At 29.2% G+C, this 23243-nt stretch overlaps 3 protein-coding genes and 1 long non-coding RNA gene across 6 annotated transcripts; 1 reads left to right on the top strand and 3 right to left on the bottom strand.

The window, feature by feature from the left end:
* Positions 1-814: 814 nt before the first annotated feature.
* Positions 815-2633, bottom strand: LOC116767797 (lysosomal-associated transmembrane protein 4B-like). The gene is made up of 5 exons (XM_032658295.2): positions 2442-2633; positions 2231-2366; positions 2070-2155; positions 1692-1848; positions 815-1205 (listed from the first exon to the last, which is right to left on the bottom strand). The coding sequence occupies exons 1-5, from the start codon at positions 2514-2516 to the stop codon at positions 973-975; spliced, it is 687 nt and encodes a 228-aa protein (XP_032514186.1). The 5' UTR covers positions 2517-2633; the 3' UTR covers positions 815-972.
* Positions 2634-3181: 548 nt separating this feature from the next.
* Positions 3182-10729, bottom strand: LOC116767388 (dnaJ homolog subfamily B member 6). Of its 3 annotated transcripts, none has more exons than XM_032657683.2 (7): positions 10270-10315; positions 8713-8808; positions 8491-8600; positions 6806-6943; positions 5882-6064; positions 5228-5468; positions 3182-4741 (listed from the first exon to the last, which is right to left on the bottom strand). In XM_032657683.2, exons 2-7 carry the CDS (start codon positions 8775-8777, stop codon positions 4642-4644), a joined length of 837 nt encoding a protein of 278 aa, XP_032513574.2. In that variant the 5' UTR covers positions 8778-8808; positions 10270-10315; the 3' UTR covers positions 3182-4641. The 3 variants fall into 3 exon arrangements, with proteins under 3 accessions (XP_032513574.2, XP_032513577.2, XP_032513578.2); XM_032657686.2 differs by having other exon boundaries at positions 6842-6943; XM_032657687.2 differs by lacking the exon at positions 6806-6943 and having other exon boundaries at positions 10270-10729.
* Positions 6555-9315, top strand: LOC133320177 (uncharacterized). Its single transcript, XR_009753620.1, has 2 exons — positions 6555-6789; positions 8405-9315. It is a non-coding gene; the product is annotated as an uncharacterized LOC133320177 (long non-coding RNA).
* A 3014-nt stretch (positions 10730-13743) lies between the features above and the next one.
* Positions 13744-23196, bottom strand: LOC116767378 (4-aminobutyrate aminotransferase, mitochondrial). The gene is made up of 9 exons (XM_032657668.2): positions 22829-23196; positions 19521-19633; positions 19145-19312; positions 18734-19012; positions 18261-18421; positions 16148-16298; positions 15399-15556; positions 14600-14868; positions 13744-14162 (listed from the first exon to the last, which is right to left on the bottom strand). The coding sequence occupies exons 1-9, from the start codon at positions 22884-22886 to the stop codon at positions 14044-14046; spliced, it is 1476 nt and encodes a 491-aa protein (XP_032513559.2). The 5' UTR covers positions 22887-23196; the 3' UTR covers positions 13744-14043.
* Positions 23197-23243: the final 47 nt, after the last annotated feature.

The following is a 23243-nucleotide window of genomic DNA, read 5'->3' as shown; positions in this document are numbered from 1 at the left end:
CAACAATATAAATTAATTAATGCTTAATTTTCATTTAGCAAAACACGCTTTTCGTAGTTCTAGCAGAATACAAATCCGAAGTTGTTACGATCTTTTAGGAAATTGGTGGGGAATAATTTATAAGTTTTTTTTCAAACCAATGTATATTAAGTATTTAATATTAAACATAATTTTTAGCGTAATAAACAACAAACTAATTATGGTAAGAAACGTTAGACGTACGTAGTGTTATTTCGAATAAACAATTCGTTGTAGAAGTTGTGATCCTAAGAAAGTGATTGTAGAAAAAAACAATTATTCAAATAATAATAAAATTTATTCTCGCGAAAGGAATCTTATAGATGGTGTACCGTGTAGGAATTAGGTTGAAAGAAGTTATCTAAGTAGTTGGTCTATAACACTTAAAAATCGTTTAATAAAACATTTATACACGTAATTGGTTCGCTTAAGAAAGTAAATCAAGAATCTCATCATAATTTAAAAACATAGCTAATTATTTTACACCTCATCAATGTCCTCATTCCTACTTGCTTACTTTGATATTATTTATGTAAGCACTTTGTAATTCTTGGTTAATAGTAATCAGACTATCAGTGCCACGAACAAATGAAATAGTTAAACAGAAAAGCATTATCTCAATGAGGTGTTGAAAACACTTATTGATAACGGCAACAGATGAATCACTTAGTTGACGATATGTTATGACAAATTTCGTACGGAAAAAGTAGGCGTTTAATGATACAACAATGTCGATTAAGGTCACGTGGGTAGATAATATGGTGGCCGTACACAAAATTTGGTCAATCATAGCAAGTTGTGAATCACTATTTATTGTATGACTCAGAGCATAAAAGTCACATAGACACAGTTATTCTTATTAAATTAAGTGACTGCAAAATATTCTCTTAATCAATTAATAAGTACAATTTGCAAGGTATCGAACGTTACTGTAACAGATGTAAAATATAAAGATTATTTTAAAAAATTCCAAGAATTCCTTATGGGGTTGTTTAGTTTGTTGCGAGTTATTGAAAACATATCTCTCCTGTAGAAATCATCCTCATATCCAAGTTCTTGAAAGCTTGTATTTTTACTTTCCAGAAGTTTCTGTAACCTGTTTATTGTGGCTATATGTTCGTCACGTTCCATTTCATTGATAAGTATAGGCAAATTTGCAGCACAGAGCCATAGATAGTACAAACCCACTAAAAATAAATATTTTAAGTATTTTTATCTTTAATATATAAATAGTAACAAGCCCATATTTCAGCTATGTAAGACCTATCTAAGAGTAGAGTAAAAGGTTGAACAGAGCTAAAATTTGTTACATAATTTTAAAAAGCCTGTTTTAAATATTTAAAAATATATAAAAGGAGCTACTAATACGAGTAACGTTTGGTTTTTAATAACGAAATAATAAATATAATATAACAGGGAAAAATCGAGATCTGAATCCATCTAAATTTCTTAGTTAGAAAAAATTCATTATTATGCATAAACATACATGTATATGATGTATATTAAAATTTTATGTCCTCTTAATTATACAAATTATAATACGGTAAATATCATAATTCCAATTCATTATCACGATTTAGACACATTTTTTTTAATATTCACTGTTCTATAAAGTAATTAAATTGCTATCACTTGATTATCTTTTTAGATCGATGTTACAAAATTTAACTCACACAGTATAAAGCTACATGCTACACTCGCCCCTATTAAGAGACCAATGTCCATTGTGTTGTTTTTAAGAATCAGTAGACCCACTGTTACCAAGTTAGTCAATATAAAAAGACGTGCCAACTCCACCAAAATGAAAACAACCATTAATGCATTATTACACTGTAATAAGATAAACATATTTAGACTAAATAGTTTAATGGGAACATGACATACCTACCTACATGTTAAAGTTAATGCAATATAATCAATATTTATCTTAAATATTTTATTTTCTTTAACAGTAAAATTAGGAATGCCAAGTAATAACGTAGGTATAATATCATGTGTTAGTAAGTGTTATAGAAGTAAAAAAATATTATAGCACTTACTAATTTACTTACCTTCAATGCCCCATAAATATACACAAGACAAAGCATAATATAAAAAATGTTAATAATCATCAAAAATGTCAAAAACTTTTGAGGATCTGAAAAATAATAAGTAAAAATTTATATTTTTATAAATACATCTCCCTAATAAAGTTTTTGGTTTCTTATTATACCTTCCTTAAAGGTTTCAAGAAAACCCACGATATACGTTAAATCAAAAGTTTTCATCCAGTGCTCTATTTGTTGCTTTACATTCTGTGGCTGTTTGTAAGCTATAATCGATAAAATCAAAACAATTGTCGCATGCATCTAAAAATAAGGTCAATATCATAAAAAAATACAGTAAGTAGTCGCGAATAAATATAATAATAAAATATTACGTACAATCGACCAAAGCCCGATAAGAATTCCGGCGAGCCGGAGTGAAAACCAAAAGCAACAACTATATACAAGCGCCATGACAGCGCTTTAGTTCAAAATTTTTGTCGAATGTAATGCATGCCACATGACATTCTGCTTTACTAAATCAAAATCACCGTTAACATTTTCATTCGCGTGTTAATGTTATTGATCTGGCCTCATTGTTCGAAAATTGATCCATTAAACATAATTATAGATGACGCTCGATAAACACGCTCATAAATATCTGATAGAAATTTGGATCGTAATTGCATGGGCGTTCCGTAACGGCTTCTCGGCGCTTTTTATTTGATTATGATAATCAGGAGTAACCATTTGTAACAAATCACGAAGGAACTATAAGTGGATACGTCTTTATATGTTATTTTAGTTAACAAATCCCTTGAAATATGTCCATACAAATAAATAAAATTACCGTTCTTTTTATAAAAAGAATAACTTTTTACTTAATATATATTTATTAAAATAGCATATTTTTTCGTCCGCTTGTCTGCTTGATCCGGGTTATCTGTGAATCGTGTGGATTTAGTTCAATAGAACTTTCGCTGTTACATATCCGCTTTACTAAAAAGTAACTACTAATCGTGGATTAAGGAGCAGGATCAACTAGTATCACATACAATTAATTGAAAACATCTCTATATCTAGACTCACTTTTAACTTATTAAAATTAAATAAAGGACGTAAATAATAGAAACAATGGGTACGATTAAATTTTGTTTATTTCTCTCGCAGTGCTCATTACTTGCTGACAATAATTTTGTAGGGCACAAAACATTGAGAACAAATCATAAATTTATTTACATTAATCCAAACTTGCTTTAGAGAAGCATCTAGAACAGTAATGGCACTCCGGTGATATACAAGTATTGTGTGTTGAGCTGATACTAGATCAACAAGAAATCGAAACATGTTCTAACTGTAGTTATCAATAAAAGCAATTATTATAAAACATTTAATTACAAACAAAATGAAGTAAAAAATGCAACATAAATAAGAATTAAGTACCTACTGTAATAACATAGCAAATTATTAATTTGACTAAATTTTTTTTTTTTATATAATCACGCTTGTAAATTGGTTATGTTGCTTTTTTTTATATAATTTATCAAATCTACAAAAATATACTAAATATTAAGATGAATTCGCTATCAGTTGTCAATGGTGTCTCGAGTGGATTTAACATGGCAAATGTTCAACTATATAATAATTTTTACATATATTACCCATAGATATCATTAATAAAAAAAAAATGCTAAACAAACTATGGTTTATGCCAGCTATCAATTTTAATAGCCTTGTATTAATAAAACAGCTGAATGGATATTTTAATTTCACTTTATAACAATCTAATTAATTCCGATATGTTGTTGTTTATACACAAAAATTATTTGTGTTCAAACAGTAATTGATAACATTGTGATCGCTTAGTTCTTAGCTACAGCATGGGCCTACATCCCTGAGCATTTAACACCTTATTGTAGTTCCTCTTTAAGTCGTTATAGACTAAATTTATACTAAACATTAATTTGCATACCTTTTTGGCATATTTGTGTAAAAAATTTAAACTATTAAACCACATTAATTAGGAAGCACATAAAAGCTTCATAAAGTTATTACTTGCTCACTTTTCATACTGCAGTGATTATTCTGCGGTACAACAATCAAAGCATGGACTATTTTATAAACTTAAAGCCTAACAAGTAACATGAATAGTAAAAATATTATCGACAGACCTGTGGGGGTGCGTGTATGGGGATGTTGTTTTAATAACACATTTATCCTTTAAATGGATTATGTGTTTTACATGTTAATTTCAAGCATTGATTCACATGTATCAACAATGACTGAATCTCGTTACACACTGTCAATACGATATCCATTGAGATCATAACCGGACAAACATTACTTGGTAGATTATAATATTATAAATGACCAATCAGCTTGTATTAAATGTGAAATTAGAATTATTATAATAATAAAAAGCAAAACTTATCACTAAATTAAGTATGTTTTAGATATATTCATTACTAAAAATTTACAGTGCCAGAAATTATAATTAAATAAAGCAAACTAAATTATAAGTTGGAACATATTACTCGTACATATCATTGAGTACAGTTTTCATTTGGGTTCTTGTTAAGTGTATTAGGATGCTATCAGTTTAACTATATGTTAAAGATTGAGGTACACCATTCACAGTCTTTGATTTCAGGACCCCGTTCTCGTAGGACATCACAATCTCACGACCATTCTCTGTGACTCTGTAATGATAAGACACATTTTTATCATCTTTTGTATTCAACGGACAGAAGTTACTTCACTCATTCGAATAAAACCGCTTTTAGTGTATAAGAACTAAAAGAAATCTAAGAAACAATACATTCTTTTGGCTTCTCACAAATTGAAAAAATTGTTAAGATTTTTAATTTGTTATGATACATTTAAATAAAACTAATATTTTCGGATCAACTACGCGTTTTTTAATATTTTTACATAACACAATTCCAATGGTTCAATTACTTTGCAGCAACAAATAATTAGTCATTGTGAAAAAATTACCTTAATAGTCATTTAATTTAGAAAAATATTATGTTTTAAACTTCCTCTGAAAATCTGCTTCTGATGCGGATACGCGAAATTATCCATTGCTAGTTACGCTTATAGCACTATATCCGTTCAAATTCTAGTAAATTTTAGCTGTTTCTTGATGCTTAATGGAATAAAATTTAAATTATATAACAACTAACTTCTTAGTAGTAATCTTCTTTCCATTGACGATCCTCGTGGTGGTCGTGGTGCTCCTCATGTTGGCGCTCCCGGGTCCAGCCATGGCGCTGTTGAAGGTCGAGAATGACGTGAAGGTGTTCCCATTTGTGTGCGCGAAGATATCATCCAGACCCTGCATACCGAAGCCGAAGGGGCTGAACAGCGATGACGTCAGAGACGTGCTAGGACCACGCCGCCCGTGACGACCGTGACCGTTCAGCTCTGAAAAATAACAATTAGTTATGAAATTACATACAACTACCAACTTGTCTTAGCCTCTAACATCTGCGATCGTCAGATCAGCTTTCAGCACTTCAATTATCAATTGGTTTTTTAAATTTGGAACGTTGCCAACATTTGCATCGGGGCTAACTACTACTAATTGGATTCTAGATGAAGATAAAGCCGTCAAGTTTTTCTTTGCTTTTGCACAAATTTTTAAAAAATAATACGACTTAGAGTTAATAGAAACTAAGTTAAAAAGTTATTGAAGTCATTATTTTATTAATCAAGGTCAAGGTCATGTATTAGTTTCATCGCAAATTAAATCCGTTAAAATGTTTTATCACATTTTACTCAAGTTACCCTCTGCACGTTAATAATTGAATACTATGCAACGTAATATTAATATATACCGGGGAATAGTTCGCCGAAGGGGGATCCGCCAAAGAATTCTCTGAACACCTCCTCGGGGTCTCGGAATGTGAAGGGGAAGCCATGGTAGCCGAAGTCGTAGTCCTCGTCGGAGGCTGAATGCCGTCCCCTACTATTGTTCAGCCCCTCCTTCCCATACTGATCGTACACCCGACGTTTCCTTTCTGAATTCAATTAAAACAATTCAATAACAATTTAAACATTATTAATGTAGCAAAATAAGCAGGGCGATATAAAAAATAATATTTCGTTACATCTGTAATGAATGCAATATATAACATACGTAAGCATTACCTACATAAGTCGTTACGAAACGTGAAAATCTCTCGTTTATCCTTGGGTTACTTTGATAAGGCGTTAAAGCAAAAATTTTGTTTTGCAAGTTAAAACATTTAATATAATGAATATTTATTAAGCGTGTTCTATGTCTCCGTATGTTATGATGTAGATGTATAATTGATTATTAAAGATGTTTTAACTATATACAATTTATCTATGGCAATAACGCTTTGGTTGAAACGTGATAAAACGATACGTTTTTATATTTGCATAAAACGAAAACAATTACGTCCCATAAGGAACAAAACTGTGATTAGTATTAATAATTTCCACACTCTGTTTTGTTAATAGCTGTTTAAGTGGGTAGCTGCCAAATAACTCCTTTAATATAATGCTTAGGTATTAGACATTAGTCATTTGAATATTATCGGTGCGTTACATGCTACTTTTAACTCAAAATACATTCTCCTTTACCGGGTCCGTTATAGTGATATATATGTATATATAAAAATAAAAATGTGTTATATAAACATTATATTTTGTTACAAACACTAAAACGTACCGAGGAAAGGTTGTATCGACAATATTCAAACTAGGATATAACCCTGATGTAAGTGAAAAACTACCAAAAAAACGGTGGAATGGCGTGTCTCCGAAAAAACCTTTGAAGCTAAAGTGCCGATGGCCATTAACTCCGTTCTTGCTTTGATATCTGTGACTGTGGTGACCGGAACCCCGTGCATCGTATAATTTCCGCTTGTTTTCTACCCAACAATAAAATTATTTTTGTACACTTCTAACTATTGTTATACCTAATAACGTGCTGTGTATGTTGAAACACTGCATAGGCGTAACAGATTACACTTCTCAACTTGAAAATCAAAAAATATATATTTCTTTTCATCTATGTAAAAATATTGTAGGTATATTTACGTTATGCTAAGGTTTTAGAAAGTCGCTACAAATTCAAATCATAAAAAATTACTAATATATCTATTTCCATTACAAGTTTTTTGAGCGTCAAACGTGAAGTTTATTACCTATGAAATTGCCGCACCCGAAACGTTAAACTAATGATTTAGAAACCAACTCAATACTAATAAGATCATAGAATTATAAATCGATGCCACTTTCTATTAATTCTATAATTAATACTTTCATAAAAGTGATCTAAACAACTTATCATCTCTAACGTTCAAAAATCTTAATGCAAGTTTAAGCATGAAAAGAAATATGTGACATTTGTTTGTTTTTGTAATGTAAAAGTAGCAATAGTTGTGAATTCAAGCCGATGTACAATCAACTAGAGGCCGGAGATTCTCTATTCAAACGAATCACATATTGACAAAGCTAAATAAAACGTACATAAAATATTCAATTACGACTACAATTTACAAATAGCCGCCTAAAAAATTAACCAATTCAAAGTTCATTGTGACAGGTTGGTCAACTGTCACGGTTCACTGTGATCCCATCATGGCCGCACGTGACGCAAAGCGTAGCTAAAAGGGTAATAAACTTAACGGGATAAGATTAACTAAAATTATACAGTTAAAAAACATAACCGCTAATGAACAATTATAAATACATACACATAATATGTACTTACATTTCTACTTCAACAAATATAAACGTTTTACTAAGTCCATACAACAACATGAATGCATGAAGCAAAAACATCATTCAATTACAAACAAACAACTGGTTGTGTAGAAAGTGTTTTCACTAACGTTAACTGGCATACAGACGACTTTCACGTCATAGAATTTATTAATTCCATATATGTTTTTGATGCTATGAAGAAGTCATGTTTATACCTTAATTGGGTTTTTACCTATGGTGCGGCAACTTCATATGAATTTAGCATTAGACGACATAGATAAGCAATTTCACTGGAATGTGTGGAATAATAAGCATAATATACTTTATTTATTGCATAAGAACATAAATAAGTAGGATTTATAAAGAGGTGTTACTTTATATTCAGACAATTAATAGCCCAGTGACCCATTACTTTCCAAATGTGACTCTATGACACTATTGTAACAATTGAATGTTCAATACAATGTTATAAAGTATAATAAAAGTGCATAGTTATGTCAATAGTGGGAGTCCATCTGCTAAATTGCAACAAAATCACAATTGTAACAATCCATTTCATATATGCATTGGTAACATATTCAATTTTAAAATAACATGCGAGTAATTTACTTTCTATGTTTCAGATATCTCATTAAATCTAAAAGTACCTACATTAAAAGATAGAATACACTTATAGAGTTTGGAAAAAAGAAAAATAAAGGAAAATTACCATCGGACAGCACCTCGTAAGCCTCAGATATTTCTTTGAAACGCCTGTTAGCTTCATCTGCATTATCTGGATTCTTGTCTGGATGCCATTTTAATGCTAATTTTCTGTAACTGAAAATTTTAAATGTTTTTGAAATAATGCCATATGAACATGATATCTAAAAAAATAATTGTTCATTGTTCTATTGCATATTGATACTACAAAAAACAGAGATGAACCTACGCTTTTTTTATCTCCGCATCCGTAGAAGATCTTGAAACACCAAGTATTCTATAGTAGTCCACCATCTCTATGTTCCCTCAAGGGGTTTTATATATTCTGAAATATAAACAAAATACTGAAGATCGCTTTAACATAAAACTTTTCCATGAACTATATTTTTGTTGTAACAATATTTAATCTAAAATGTTGGATACATGCATCAAATGTTTTTTGTATTTCAATATTTCTTTTTATATCTTAGCATTTTATATTATGTTTATATGTAGCAGACATTCCATATATGTGGAAAGTCTATGAAAATATAGCTTTATGACATATTATTGTATTTCCCAAAAAACCTACCTAAAATATTAAAATTGAAATTTTCAGATGACATTGATTATTACATCGTCAAACTGGAATTATTTAGTATGTTTATTTGTTTACATATAAGAACTCATTCTGTCAATATGGAACTGCATACAGAAAATGTTTTGAAGCTTAATTTGAAGGCATTGAAAATATTTATGATATTTTTACATGTTGCAACAGAAGTTACAAATGTGTCCATTTAAATGTTAAATATATAAGAGTTTTAACTACTTATTAAAGAATCTGAGACTATGTGGTTGTTTATTAAGAACTCTAAGAAAATTTATTACAAATTGCTTAATTATTGCCCCATTAATGTTTCCAGGAAAACTTGGAAGTATTAGGTCACAGTAAACATACTCAGAATTATAAATCTAGTTTAGAAATCTGTGAAAATAAAACTAAAACATAATAGACGCTTCAAATGTTTTTAAGTTCTAAAATTTTAAAAAAATCATTAACAATAAGAAATAGTCATATTTTAAATTAATAGACATTGGGATTTAGCAAAATAAAATCTTTTTTTTTTAAGGTTTTAAATAGATGATATCATTAGAGTGCTTAAGGTCAATCAGAAAAAATATTTCAATAACATTTATAAATTTATTTTCCTAATTGCTATATATTAAAAATAAATATCTATTTAAAAAAAGTATGTTTATGTGAAAATAATTAAAAGAAATTAGATTTTTTGTTGGTTATTGATGCATAATGCTCACCTCTTCTACCTGCTTATTAAATATTTATTTAACATTAAATTATTCATAATGATCACAGATGAATCACACTGACACTATTGGAAAAGTTGATATAATATGCACAGCCTTAATATTTTTCTCCTCCTACATTTTAACAAGCTATCGTGATTTAAGCTTATTGAAATAAGTTTGAAAGAATAATCAAGAAAAATGAAATGTGTTAAGATTTCAAATACTATTTCCATAGCATTGAACATAAGTAGTTTTACCTAACTGATATTTCCATCTAAAGGTATATTTAAAAATAGACTAAATCGTCATATATTATCACGTAGATCTATAGATGTAAATTATAAAATAATATTCTACACCTACACAAGTATGATGCAGACAGAAAAGTTAAAATATGACACAAAAATCAACATATTTTGTAAAAGACACCTGCTGTTTCGTAATAACCCTATTACAAAAACATATCTGAACTTGATTTATTACGAAAAATACAAACCTTTATAACATTTGTTCAATAATTGTATCCAATGAGGGAGAAAACAGATGAATTATGTTTCGCTAATATCCAAATGTCACAACGGTTATCTTGTTATATTTTGCTACTCGTCGTTCCTTTTTCAAATAATAATCACAAAACACTTATTCCAATAACTAAAAATGCACATGTACGAAACGGATGATTGGTCTTATTCAATGACACTAATGATCGTTCGAAGAAGTAAAGGTACGGAATAATAACACTGTAATCTAATCACTCCTTTGTTGGCAAAAATCACTAGCAAGTGGAAAATTCTCGCAAACAAAATCAATAAACAGTTGACTAGATCAAGAGGTTGTATTCAAGACTAATTGTGAGAACGTAGAGTTAAAAAAAATTAAAGCTACAATCATGAATTTTCTACAATTTAAACATATTTAAAATAATCAAAGGCTCTTGTAGCAATCCTGACCTATGCGGCACATATTTAATCACCCATTGATTGGCTCAACCTCAGAACACCGATGAATCCATTCCATAGTTATGAACCACGCACATGTGAACGCTGCCTAAATGAAATATTGTCTGTGGTAAAATAAAGACTTATCTACATCATCGTTTTGTGCATAGGTTATACTATGTGCATTATGGTTTCATAATTTTTATAAATTGGATTATAATATCAATAAAATACTATTATGTCAATAAAAAAAGATTGGCAACGAAACAAAAATCTATAAAGAGACTATTGCTAGTGTGTGAGGAAAATATGTCTTCGAATCAATCTCTTAAAGGGATCTTAATTTTTAGGCCATACTTCGAAACATTATCTATTTTAAGTATTCTTTATTTATACCCCTATATATGATTTTATTGTTAAAAATATATTGCTTGCCAAACAAAAAAGGAAAAGGTTTCTGACAATTAACTAGACAAAACATATTTCTAAATTATGTTGCGATTTGGATATAATTTTTTATAAGTGTAAAATAATTAATTTACTCCATTTTTAAATATTTATATTTTAAGTTCTTTTACAGGTAGAATGTTTAAAAACTATCTCCCAATCATATTATCTAGATTGATAGTATTATGTAACACAAAGTCATAATCTTGTAAGATTGATATACACTCCAATCTTGATACAACCATAAGACAAATTAAAACTACTGATTTAAATATACAGTTAATTTGGGATACTTAGAATACCTAAAATAGAAATATGGTCACGTCTTATTTTAGAGAAAATATATATTTCAGTTCTCTTATCCATTTGACACAGGTATTTGCATATTTTGTCGAAGTTGACTGTAATTTTAGAAGAGTTTTAGATATTCAATCCAAATAGCTGTTAACATATATCTACCAGTTAGTGGACGTAATGTATGTAACTATACCTTTATGGCCTTTATGTTTAACTGCGAACGTGTCGTCGACTAATTAGGTTGAAAAACCGGCCTAGCTTTTTGTTCTAAATACGTTATGTTTGATATATATTCAAAGCTGTTATAAAATACTGAAAACTAAGTATTAAACTTTAAAAAACATAAAATTTATAAAAAAAACACTTTTAACTCTTCCTTTTACCTGATTAGTTTTCTTTTTATGTGTTTAAGATTTGTTGAAGATTAATGTGGCAATTAGAGTATAGTTTTTAGGAATAAAGATTTGGTACTAGTTCTAACCTTTGATAGTAATACTTTTACTAAAATGTGTAATATATAACAGTTATCTTTTATTTTTTACTGCATGGAATTATTATTATTTTTTACACTTACACTAAAAGAGCTCGCAGAATTTGTAGACTTGATAGTTTCTCGAATTTGGATCTACGAAACATACGAAAAATTTACGGACTTTGAAGAACAGAAATAGAAACCAGAAATTTTTCCAAGTTGTGTATATGAAGATACATATGTTTAAAAACATACAAAATGTTATTTCAATAACAATTTTAAACGCTATGTTTTATATTAACTTCAAATCTTTATATTTTTTAATCGACATTTGTGCACTGAAAAATATAATGTATTCAATCGAGTCTTAAATATTTTGGCTATTTCAACTTTTTAGAAATTGGTGACATGATGCATCTTTATACTCTTTGAATACTTTATCTGTTATATATTATCCTTCCTCGATGCAAACAAATCTAATTTAAATTATAACCCAAAATATAGTATATTTTAATACGTCTTTTTACAGAAGGAATTTTATGTTCCTCATTCATGTGTATATATTTTTTTAATATTAATTGTTTATAAACTCTACACAACAAAAAACTATGTACCTATTATATGTATATTAGTGACCAAAATATTTCATGTTATTTTCAGAGTAGTGGAAAAACAATTTTAATGTCAATGTAATAAAAAAAATATTTTGTTATTATGTCTAGATAAAATTAGTACTGGTAATAAGAAACTGTTAGGTGTGAAAAATATTTGCCACCAGATCTGTGTTAAGAAAACTTATTAATAGACAAGTATCCGTAATTATCTAGCCAAGCTGTTTTCTTATTTTAGACCATCGCATATATTAACGTCACATGTGTATATTTTTATGTATCTTTTTTTGGATCAGCCCACACGACACTTCAAAAGTACAAGTATTACATGATATGATTAATTAAAGTACTTACTAGTATGAAGCATTCCTTGTTGAGTCAATTACTATATTATTTTTTTGGTAATTAATACTTTATTTTGTCATTCATCTGTTTTAATCTTTGAAAATTTTCACCTTAAATGTTTAATAGAATGTTTCTCTACTACGTCAAATCAATTTTGTATCTTCTCTATAACGATTCTGTTAATAATTATGTTTTTTTTCAAGCCGAGTGCGGAGTACCAAATAAAATGATTTATGCTTTTACCAATTGGCTTGAACAAATTTACATTTTCGTCCGTTGCAAATACGTTTTGTGCAAGCTATTTTCATTCATATAAAGTTTCCCATAAGTTAATTATATAAAAAAAAAATTAACATGATTTTTTTAAACTTAGTTAGATGTCTTATTTTTAAGAACTTATATGACAAAAAATATCTGTCCAGCGACAATCCATTTCATACTTTATTGTGTCTAATTTACAGAGGTAAAATTTTTCAAATCTTCTTTGTTTTTACTTATTATATCACATTTAATTAAGTGATGAATACTAAAACATATTGTATTTTTGAATTATGAGAGATAAGACAAGAAAGAGAAGATTAAGGTTTAAAGCTAAATAAAACATTTTATTTTGGTTTGAGAGGCTGTTATGACTAAATAATTCGATTTTGACATTAATTTGAATATACTACTGATAATTAGGAATAAAAGATGGGTTCTCTATAAATTTTTATTTGGTAGTTTAATAAAAACAAAATAGCGTTTTTGGATACTTTTACCAAATGAATTGTTTTTGTTTTCATTCAAAACAATTGTTACCATTCTTAAAAACCGATACTAAAATTCGAAATTCAAATTGGGATGGATTTAATAAAAAAACATTTATGTATAACAAGATATATTGGAATGCATTACTGGTATTCCTCTACGTATACTTTATAAGATCTATTGGAAGACATATTTGAGGCATGCAATATTTTTATGCAATATCACCTTACGTTAATACTGATATCAATTTAGATGGAAAATTTGTAAAAAATGCACATTCAAAATAAGAAAATATATAAAAAATAAAATATAATGAGCTTCGCAATAAAAATATGAATAATTAAATCTTACAATGTATAATACTGTTATCCACTGTTACACAAAAGTGAGTATGGAAGATATTTTAAATTAATTTATATAGCTTTCAAAGTTTTCCGGAGGATGTCCAAATAAATTTCAGCGTGTTTCTTCCGGAACACTAGAGCTGGTCTTAGACGAATGGCAAATTCGCCACAAACACCTCCCAACACACCTAGAAATAAAATATATGCTCTTTGATATAATTTCTCTGAGAAATGGGAATAAAATAATGGGCCTATAACAGTTTTGTGAGTCAAAAATAGGTTTATTTTGAGAGTATTTTTCAAAAGTATAAATAATATAAACAAAAAGATATGCTTCTACCAATGACTTAAGAAGAATAGGCCTGCTGGATCCATAGAAATATTTTATGGCTTGTAAAGTTTTCACAATAATAAGCTATTTAAAAGTTTTTGATCTGATCTTAAAAGTTAGCTGGAGATAGATATTTTTTGTTTGTATTTACCAAAATTATCTTGTTTCATTTAACCACTTATACCTACTATTTCCAATACGTTGTTTTTGACTGAATGGGTTCTCTTTTGGCCGTTCTACAAAATAAATAATAATAATCTGTTGAACCCAAACGACTTTGTATAAAATTCTTACCATTCTTCTTGAGGTCGGCGTTAATTTTGTCTCTACATTCAGTAGTGCAAGAATTAAATGCCAGGAAAGTGCCTCGCCCTCGCACACTATTCACCAGATTAGGGAATTCTTTCTCCAATTCGTGTAAACCACACTTGAGAACAGTTCCGGTTTCATTTACATTTTCAAGTAATTTTTCATTTTTGATAACATTCAACACCTTCTCCAACAATATCAACTTGCCAGGATCTCCCATCCAAGTATTAAACACTCTGTATGGATGCGATGGTCTAAAATATAAAGTGACTTTATGATTAGAGGATTCGTTTAATGTATTTATATTCCTTAAGAAATCACTAACATGTAACATTATAACTTAGTATGTTAACGCTTTAATAAGATTATAAACGAAAATTACGGCACTCACAAGCATGAGTACTCACAAGTATGGTACAACACTCGTGGAGAATATATTATAGATCAAGTATGAAAAACTGGCAATACGAAATACGTCTCATCCGTAGGTAGGGACGAAGAGAATAGAACCTTAAATTTAATGGCTTGCAAGACTAATTTTAATTTTATTGTGACTGGTTACGTTTTTGGAAAGAAAAATTTTAAAAACTGTAAAATATACTTGTTTAGACACTATTTATGTGGAAATGTTGTCATGTAAGAACCAATTTATTACGAGAATTTTCATCAGTTTTGCGAATTATTAGATCCAAAATATTTTTAAAAAATTTTGAAAAATAAGTACAATTACGGAAAGCCTGCCCTTTATATGCGATATTTCGTTACATGAAATAATTTTACTAACTTGGTTTCAACATTAAAATAGAATCCTCCGGTTAGCATCTTCTTACTGAATGTGACTACATCAGGCGGTGACGGCAGATCGAAGTGTTGGTAGCACCACATACGACCTGTCGGACCACAGCCCGTCTGAACTTCGTCCACTATCAAGGCTACCCCATTCTGGAACATGGATAGATAACTCCGATTATTCAAATACAATTCATCTCTATATACAAACACTCAAAATCCACTAGTTTTAAGACTTTCTAGGGCTACTGTTCTAAAATACATGTACAATAATTTTTAAACTTACTCATTGAAATACATTTTGTTATTAAAGGTTATTAGAGGTTCTATCTTTATATAAAAGATATGGTGAGATAGTTTTATTTCACAACTTTTGGTCTATATTTTTGTCAAAAAGTCATAAAATAAAACTTTTGTTGTTTTAAAACAAAATTGTAATGACATGAAAAAGTTTTTTTGTAGTTATGTTATTATTAGTTAAAAGTTTCTAATTAAAAACATCCCAAGAAATATTCTTAATGAATATTTTTTTTAGATTAATTTAACCACTGCTATAACACATAGTTTGTACAAATTGTATAATATTATAGTCTCAAGATAGATTATATTCCTAATGAGTAGTGTAAAAAATATTAATAATGTATAACAAAAAAAAAAAATCTGAATTTGAATGTTAAATTCAGTACAGCCGGAAAAAATCACATACAAAACATATTTATTAATAATGTAGATTCGAATATTAACCTGGTTACAAATTTTCTGTAACTTCTGGAAGAATGCTGGAGACGCTTCATGATCTCCGCCCTCAGATTGTATCGGTTCCACTATGACGCCCGCCACTGGGTTCGCTTTCTTCTTATAATTCTCAATAACATCGGCTACTTGCTCCAGGCATCTAGGAATGATATGGTTTCCTTTATAATTAAGATAATTAATATCTTTCTAGGTGGCTGCTGTTATAGTTATTTTGTTATACAATCAGGAGAAAATGTATTCTTAATGGTTTTCTAACAAAATGACTTGATGTAACAAACATTGTTGGAACTAACGTAATTTTATTATTAAGGTGTTATTTTGTCAACCTGTAGTAAAAAATTTCACATATTCAAATGAATGAAATGAAAAAGAAAAATTTTGGAATTAAATTCCTGCATTACTCGTTCTTTTCAGTGTGGTTATTGTACACATGGTTACTTATATATAGGATGTTAACGAGGAACCTTTAAGCACTACCTTGATCACCTGACATCTGGAAATTAACCGTTTGACCAAGCAGGTAGGCATATGATCGTAGTACATACTAACGCTACTCAATAGTCCACATTTCATCCGTCAGAAAATACGTGACATCTTGCAGCCCTGGGATCTTGTTCTATATCAAGTAAGTAAGTAAGTACTAAGGACGCTTTCGTAAGTTATTACTATTTTAAAGATAGCTGAGTAAAAACTATTATTTTGGTCGATCACAAAAATCATAATATTCCCAATATGATTATCACCAAGTTTTTTGTTTGTAAGTTTGGTTTAACCGACAAGTTTATGAATATTTTTTAATCTTTATATTTAACATTTCTATATGGTGGATATAATATAAAATAATTCATTTATCGTATATAGCACAGTAAGCATAAGAATATACATACGTACCAACTATCTACGACATTAAAAAGAGGGTGGTTGGAGTACAGAAAGTAATTCCTAAGAATTTTTATTGTATATTCGATAAAACAAGTAATAATCAATACAGATTTTTTTATGAAATTATTTAATATTGAATGTAACAGCAGAATCAAATAACTATTTAATTTAACTAAGACATTTTGATGACGGAGCCTAGGGCTTCATTTATTTCACAATGAATAAACACGATAAGGTTTATTTTATACAAAACGAGTCACCAATTGACTACATTTAAATACATTGGTAACAATCTATTTTTAGTCAATGTCAACTGTTACTACTGACATTGATGAAGGATAACGTCACCTGTGATAGGATAACAGATATAAAATCTACCTATCTATAACTATTTAAGATAAGTGACACTAAGATCAATACACTATAACTATGATATGCTAAGATAAATATACTATGCTATGATAAATAAGTCGACCTTTGAGGGAAAAGGCGTTTCCAAAGTCACATTCAACGGTGACTGAGACGTATCGTGTTTTTGAGTATTTTGTGCTCTTTTTATATAACATTAGAGCATATTTTAGTACCTAACCACCCGTCAGCGCGACTACGAGGAGTTATTCTAGCGCCAGTTTTTTTATTTACGTTGATATAAACGAAATTTATTTTAGTTTTTTTTTAAATATTAATAAGATTATATTCACGTCTAATTATAATACATGGATACATAAGAAAAAACTTTTTTTAGGACTCTGGTCTCGAGCAAAACAAGCGACAATTACTATTTACCATTGTATTAGCTATTTTTTCTCATAACCGGTATATAAAGTATTCTAGATGGCCATATGTGAAATAATCCCAAAGAGCAGAAACAAAAACATACACATAACTATTTATACAAACATTTAGAGTTGGAACTTATAAACCTTAGTTAAAACAATTCAATAATGGCTTGCTTTTTTTATTTATAAACATCAACATAAACCGGTAGCACATAATTGCTAAGTTACCAGTACTGAAATCTCAAATCACTACTGTTGCTCGTTAAAAAAAAGAGTAACAGAGTAAAATTCCTATTCCTCTAAATTATAAACAGGTATATTTTATTATCTGAATTAAAAAAATATGATTGTCGATTAAAGTGGGATAAAAAATATGGACAATACAATGGCAAAGAATATTTATTCTAGCTATTTAGCTCTATGGACTATGGAATACTTACCTCTCATCCTCTTTATCGTTTTCCCTCTGATTTTCTTCTAACGGATACTTGTATCTGGGAAATGGCGCCACGGGCCAGTCGAAAGCGGGGCAATCCAACTTGTGGATGGGTTTTGAACGAGTTGTGCTCAGAGCACCGAATGTACGACCGTGAAAAGCACCCTAAAGATATAACAAATATTAAAATATCAGTATATGGTCTGTGCTAAGAATCAAAGCTGAGTTGATGAGAGCGTTTAACACTTATCTTATAGAAATATTAAGTTTTGATTGTGTTTATTCTCGGACTTTTATTTGTTATTACGTAGACTAAATTAATATTAAGATCAATATAAAAAAAATATTTTTTTTTGTGATTAGGTCAAATAGTCTTATTTGGAGAAATAGAACTTCCAATTATATATATACGTATATAGTTTTTAATAATCAGAAACATTTATATGAGAGTATGTCATAGTCAATGACAATAAATACCTTAAATGATAGAATAGATAGTTTAGGAGCACCGGGCGGTCGGTTGTCCATGCAAGAAGTCATCTCCTCTTCGGTGAAGTCAATCTTCCCGCACCTTTCCTTCTTCCGATACCACATGAACACCGTCTTGAAGGCGTTCTCGTTTGAACACGAACCGCACATCATGGTGGCGACACCATTCAAACCAGAGGGCGCTACCTCCATCAACACGCTCCGTAACTTCTGAGGCCAATCGGACCCCGGAAAAACGCCAAGGGCTGGCCGATTTATGAGAGAACGCTGTTAAATAATAATATTGTTAAAATACTTTTGCAAAATTTTCCTATACACCCTAATAAAATATGATATTAATAGAAATTATAACAAAAAAAAGTAAAATACAAAACGAAAATTGCTATACACATCACGAACCAGAGCATGTTCTTCATTAAAGGCCTTCAACAGCTCCGGATGGTTGTAACCGATGGGTATCGACGAGATCTGAGTAAATGCATCCAAAAACGTATTCCCATCCGCGTCCACGAAGTAGTTACCAAAACACTTGTCATAGTCAGCAAACAACTGGACTGAATCGGCTTGCTAAAAACATTTCTCTATTTATAATATCTACAAAACCGGGATTATATTGACATCATTTAGAATAATTTTGATGACAGGTAAGTAAGAATTAAGTTAGTGTTTGGTTTCGAGACTTAAATATTATTCATCTAAATTAAATTTTTATTTTGTTGCCTAAATAAAAAAAACTCTGTCTATTAATACCAAATTCCATCAACAGTATAGTTACCTGTAGTGATGATAGATCTTTGAGTAAAGCCTTTGTTTTCGGTCCTGGTACAGATGTCTTGATCTCTGGTTGCGCTGGTTCACTTTGTGCTACTCCAGACAAACCCCTGGTATCTAAAACAATTTCATAAATTTCATTAAATTCAAGTCTATCCTTTTCCTGACTGTATGTCCTTTGTAGCATTCTCGTACTAACTTCTAAAAGACTGTTAAATATTTACCATTTTTGTATTACATTTTTTTTTGTTGGAAAGAGTGAATTTAATAATAATTACGAACGTTGTTGAGATTCAATCCAAACGAAAGTCCGTTTAATGCTAGAGCTTATCATTTCTTTAAAAGACTTATTATCGTGGACGACAGAATAGGGAATATGGAAACCAGTTTCATTTTTGTAATTTTTGTTCGAAAATATTATGATCGTATTATTCGTTGTAACTATTTTGACTATAACCAATGATGTTAACCTATAACATTTGTACATGTAGCAAAAACTATTTATTTATGACATGATGAAATGAACAAAAATATTTATAGAAAAACAGTCCTATTTACTTATTGATATCAGATAACAAATGTTTATACAGTGTGATAAGCTTGTGATAGGCTTCTATAAATACAGCAATGTCCTAACTTCTTTTGCAAAACCTTAAGGAAAATAATAATTTTGAAATAATATTTGTGTTCGGTTAAAACTATTGCAGCTAAATGAATCATAGGGCAGCATCTCTTTTGTGGGCTGTTTAAATCAAGGCCTTACTCTCATTGAAGATCAATTTAAAACGGCTTACAAAACTTCGTTTCATTCGATGAGTGAGAATGCCAATAATCTAATCCCATTTTCCTTTTCAATAATTTCTTTTTAATTCCATCTTATATAGTCCTTAAGACGATATACATCTGAAGTATAACATTTGATAGGTGACTCTATAAACACCATACCTCCGTGTGGTCCTTTTGCAAAAAATACTTATCCTTTATGTCACAAGATTTTAAGTGTATGATCACAGGAGATTATTTTAAAATAAAGTACTATTCCTGATCTGACATAATGTTCATGCTAAAATACTTACCTAAAAAAAGATTGGTGGAATTTTTAATAAAAAAACTATTTTACTATTTTATTTAAACCCATTGTATTAATCATATCATCTTAATTTCAATTCCGTTAAAATATCTGAATTTAGTTGTGCCCGGATAACACTAATTAAATAAGAGGACCTAAAAAAAAATTTTGATGATCGTATTTTTCATGACAAGTTTCTTAGTTGTAATAATAAAATAGCTCAAATCTAAAAAAAAGCAATAACTCTAGCCAAAATTTATCTAAAATAAAATTTTAAAGATTTAGAAAACTAAATTTGCACTTCATTTATTATTGCTTTATACCGATTACAGCGAAAAAAAAGTTAAGTTACACAAACGAAATTAATTGCAAATACCAGATATCGGATTTTATTGTTTTTTTTTTATAGATTTATAAGAGTTATATATGACAAAAAATAGCCTGGTATGTGTTACGATACAACTATATACGAGAAGTGACACAAAAGTAATTATAATGAAATAAATGAAGTCAGCTCCTTTTACTTAGAAAAATATTTGTCCATATAGTCCGGTGTTCCTAGCAAATCAATACATTTAGTCAACTAAATTTTTTTCAGTTTCGACACCCAAAAACGTCTCCACATCAGTGGTTTTTTTGTTCCATCCGAACAGATATCAACTTGATTGAACAAGATGAAAGCTACTGGAAGCTTGGTCTGGCCACTTAATTGGTTGTTCGAGTAATAGGAATCTCGTTCCTTAAACGGCATCAAAAGCGAAGGCGGCGTTGTAAGCCGATGCGTTTTATTGATAAAACAACTTTTTTTCTTTATGGCCTCCCGCAATCCTTTTATCTGATATGTGTAGTCAAATCCCGTGATAGCGTTCTTGTTTTTTGAAGTACTTAATCTTAATCATTGTTTCAAAACAATTCTGAGCAAAACATTTCCCATCAAGCAATTTGAATTTCTTCAATGTCGCAAAAGAGTCTTATTTCGAAGTTTGGTTTCCTAACCTACTAACTAACTAACTAATAGTGAATTCGGGTTTTATACATGATCAAGAAACAATGTTAAAACTGTGCCATATATGAGATGGTTGTTTCCTCAGCTACATGCCTAAATGCCACTTTTTGATCTGCTAACACTTCATATTTGTCACTTTCTGCAGAAAAGTACCAAAATAAGAATCCTTATACTGTTCATGCTGACCTTCATCCTTTTATGACATTGCTCCTATCACAATTTATTAAAAATTAAAATTTGGAATGGTTTATACTGCAAATAATTTTTGCAATATATTTAAAACATTATTATACTGCTACAATTTTCAAATTGTATGAAAAAATACATTGTTACTAACAATATATATAGCAAATTTATATATCTACAGAAAACTTAGATCATCAATACAATGTGAATGACAAATATTGTGACAAATATTATGAGAATCTGAGGAAAGTCTTAAATCATACTAAAAATAGATTATGCTAATATTTCCAGGAATATCACAGACACTTCTTTAAAAGTGCAAGTGAGATGTGTGCTTTAGTTATATTATGAATAAATAAACTTCAAGGCTTTTATTTTCAAAAAAAGCATTTCTACTCTGCTTTTATCCACATTTTCTATTGCAAAGATACTAAGGAATGTAAATGGTGGTAAAATGAATGGAAATAATAGAAAATTTTTGCAACTATCACAGTATTTTAACCCTGTTTAGATTTGGAAGATATATTTTAGTTGTTAAAATTAAAACATTATTTTTTATATGGAATAACCATAACAGGCATGTAGCGGGATAGGAACTTCCTTTTATTTGATGAAACCTATATATTTCACTACACTTTTACATAAATATATTAACTGGGTTTTTTTTTATCAAATTCATCTTACTTTGAACTAAAAAATTATCACACAACTATATCAAAAACCTTGAAATAAAATGAAAAATAAAGCATAAATGTAAAATAAAGTAGTATTCTAATAAATTATATGCATACCTGTTCATCATTCGTACAAAGGTCTAATAACTTATTCAAGTTATGCATAACAGATATATTTCTATATAAGAAAAACAATTCACTATTAACAAAGATAATAAACAGTCTTCAATTGTAAAACATAGATTTTAAAAACAATAAAACATATATATAAAAACCACAAAAAAAATCATTTTAGAAAATATTGTTAAATTCAAATCAGTATATACGTTCCGATTATTGTATGTTTTCAATTTTAAATATAATTTCATAGTTCTTACATTTTATTGCAGATATCTTCAATCCTTTGGTTAATAACGGCCTTCGCAAATTCAACATTTTTGTTTAGTTTTTCAATTCTTTGTAAATATTATTATTTTTCTATTCAATATTATTTTAAAACCAAATAAAATTAAAAGACGGTGTACGGCTGAGTGTATTTTAAGTTATAACGCCACTATTTTATCAATGATCAAATATGTAAGTGGAATCCCTACATTATTGAATGACGGTCAAAAATATTAAGAGGATATTAACTTCTAAATATTGTGTATCTTCATTTAAAAAATATATGATTTTAACTGGTACCGATTATATTACACAACACCCAACGTCAGTCTAACTATAACTAGTGAATAGTGAATACTGAATAATGATTATTCTGTCATCCAAACCGAATTGATTAAATAAAGGTAG

Source organism: Danaus plexippus, assembly GCF_018135715.1.
Source record: "Danaus plexippus chromosome 9 unlocalized genomic scaffold, MEX_DaPlex mxdp_26, whole genome shotgun sequence".
Taxonomy (NCBI): domain Eukaryota; kingdom Metazoa; phylum Arthropoda; class Insecta; order Lepidoptera; family Nymphalidae; genus Danaus; species Danaus plexippus.
Note: the sequence above shows the minus strand (reverse complement) of the source record. Positions and strands in the feature narration are given on the sequence as shown.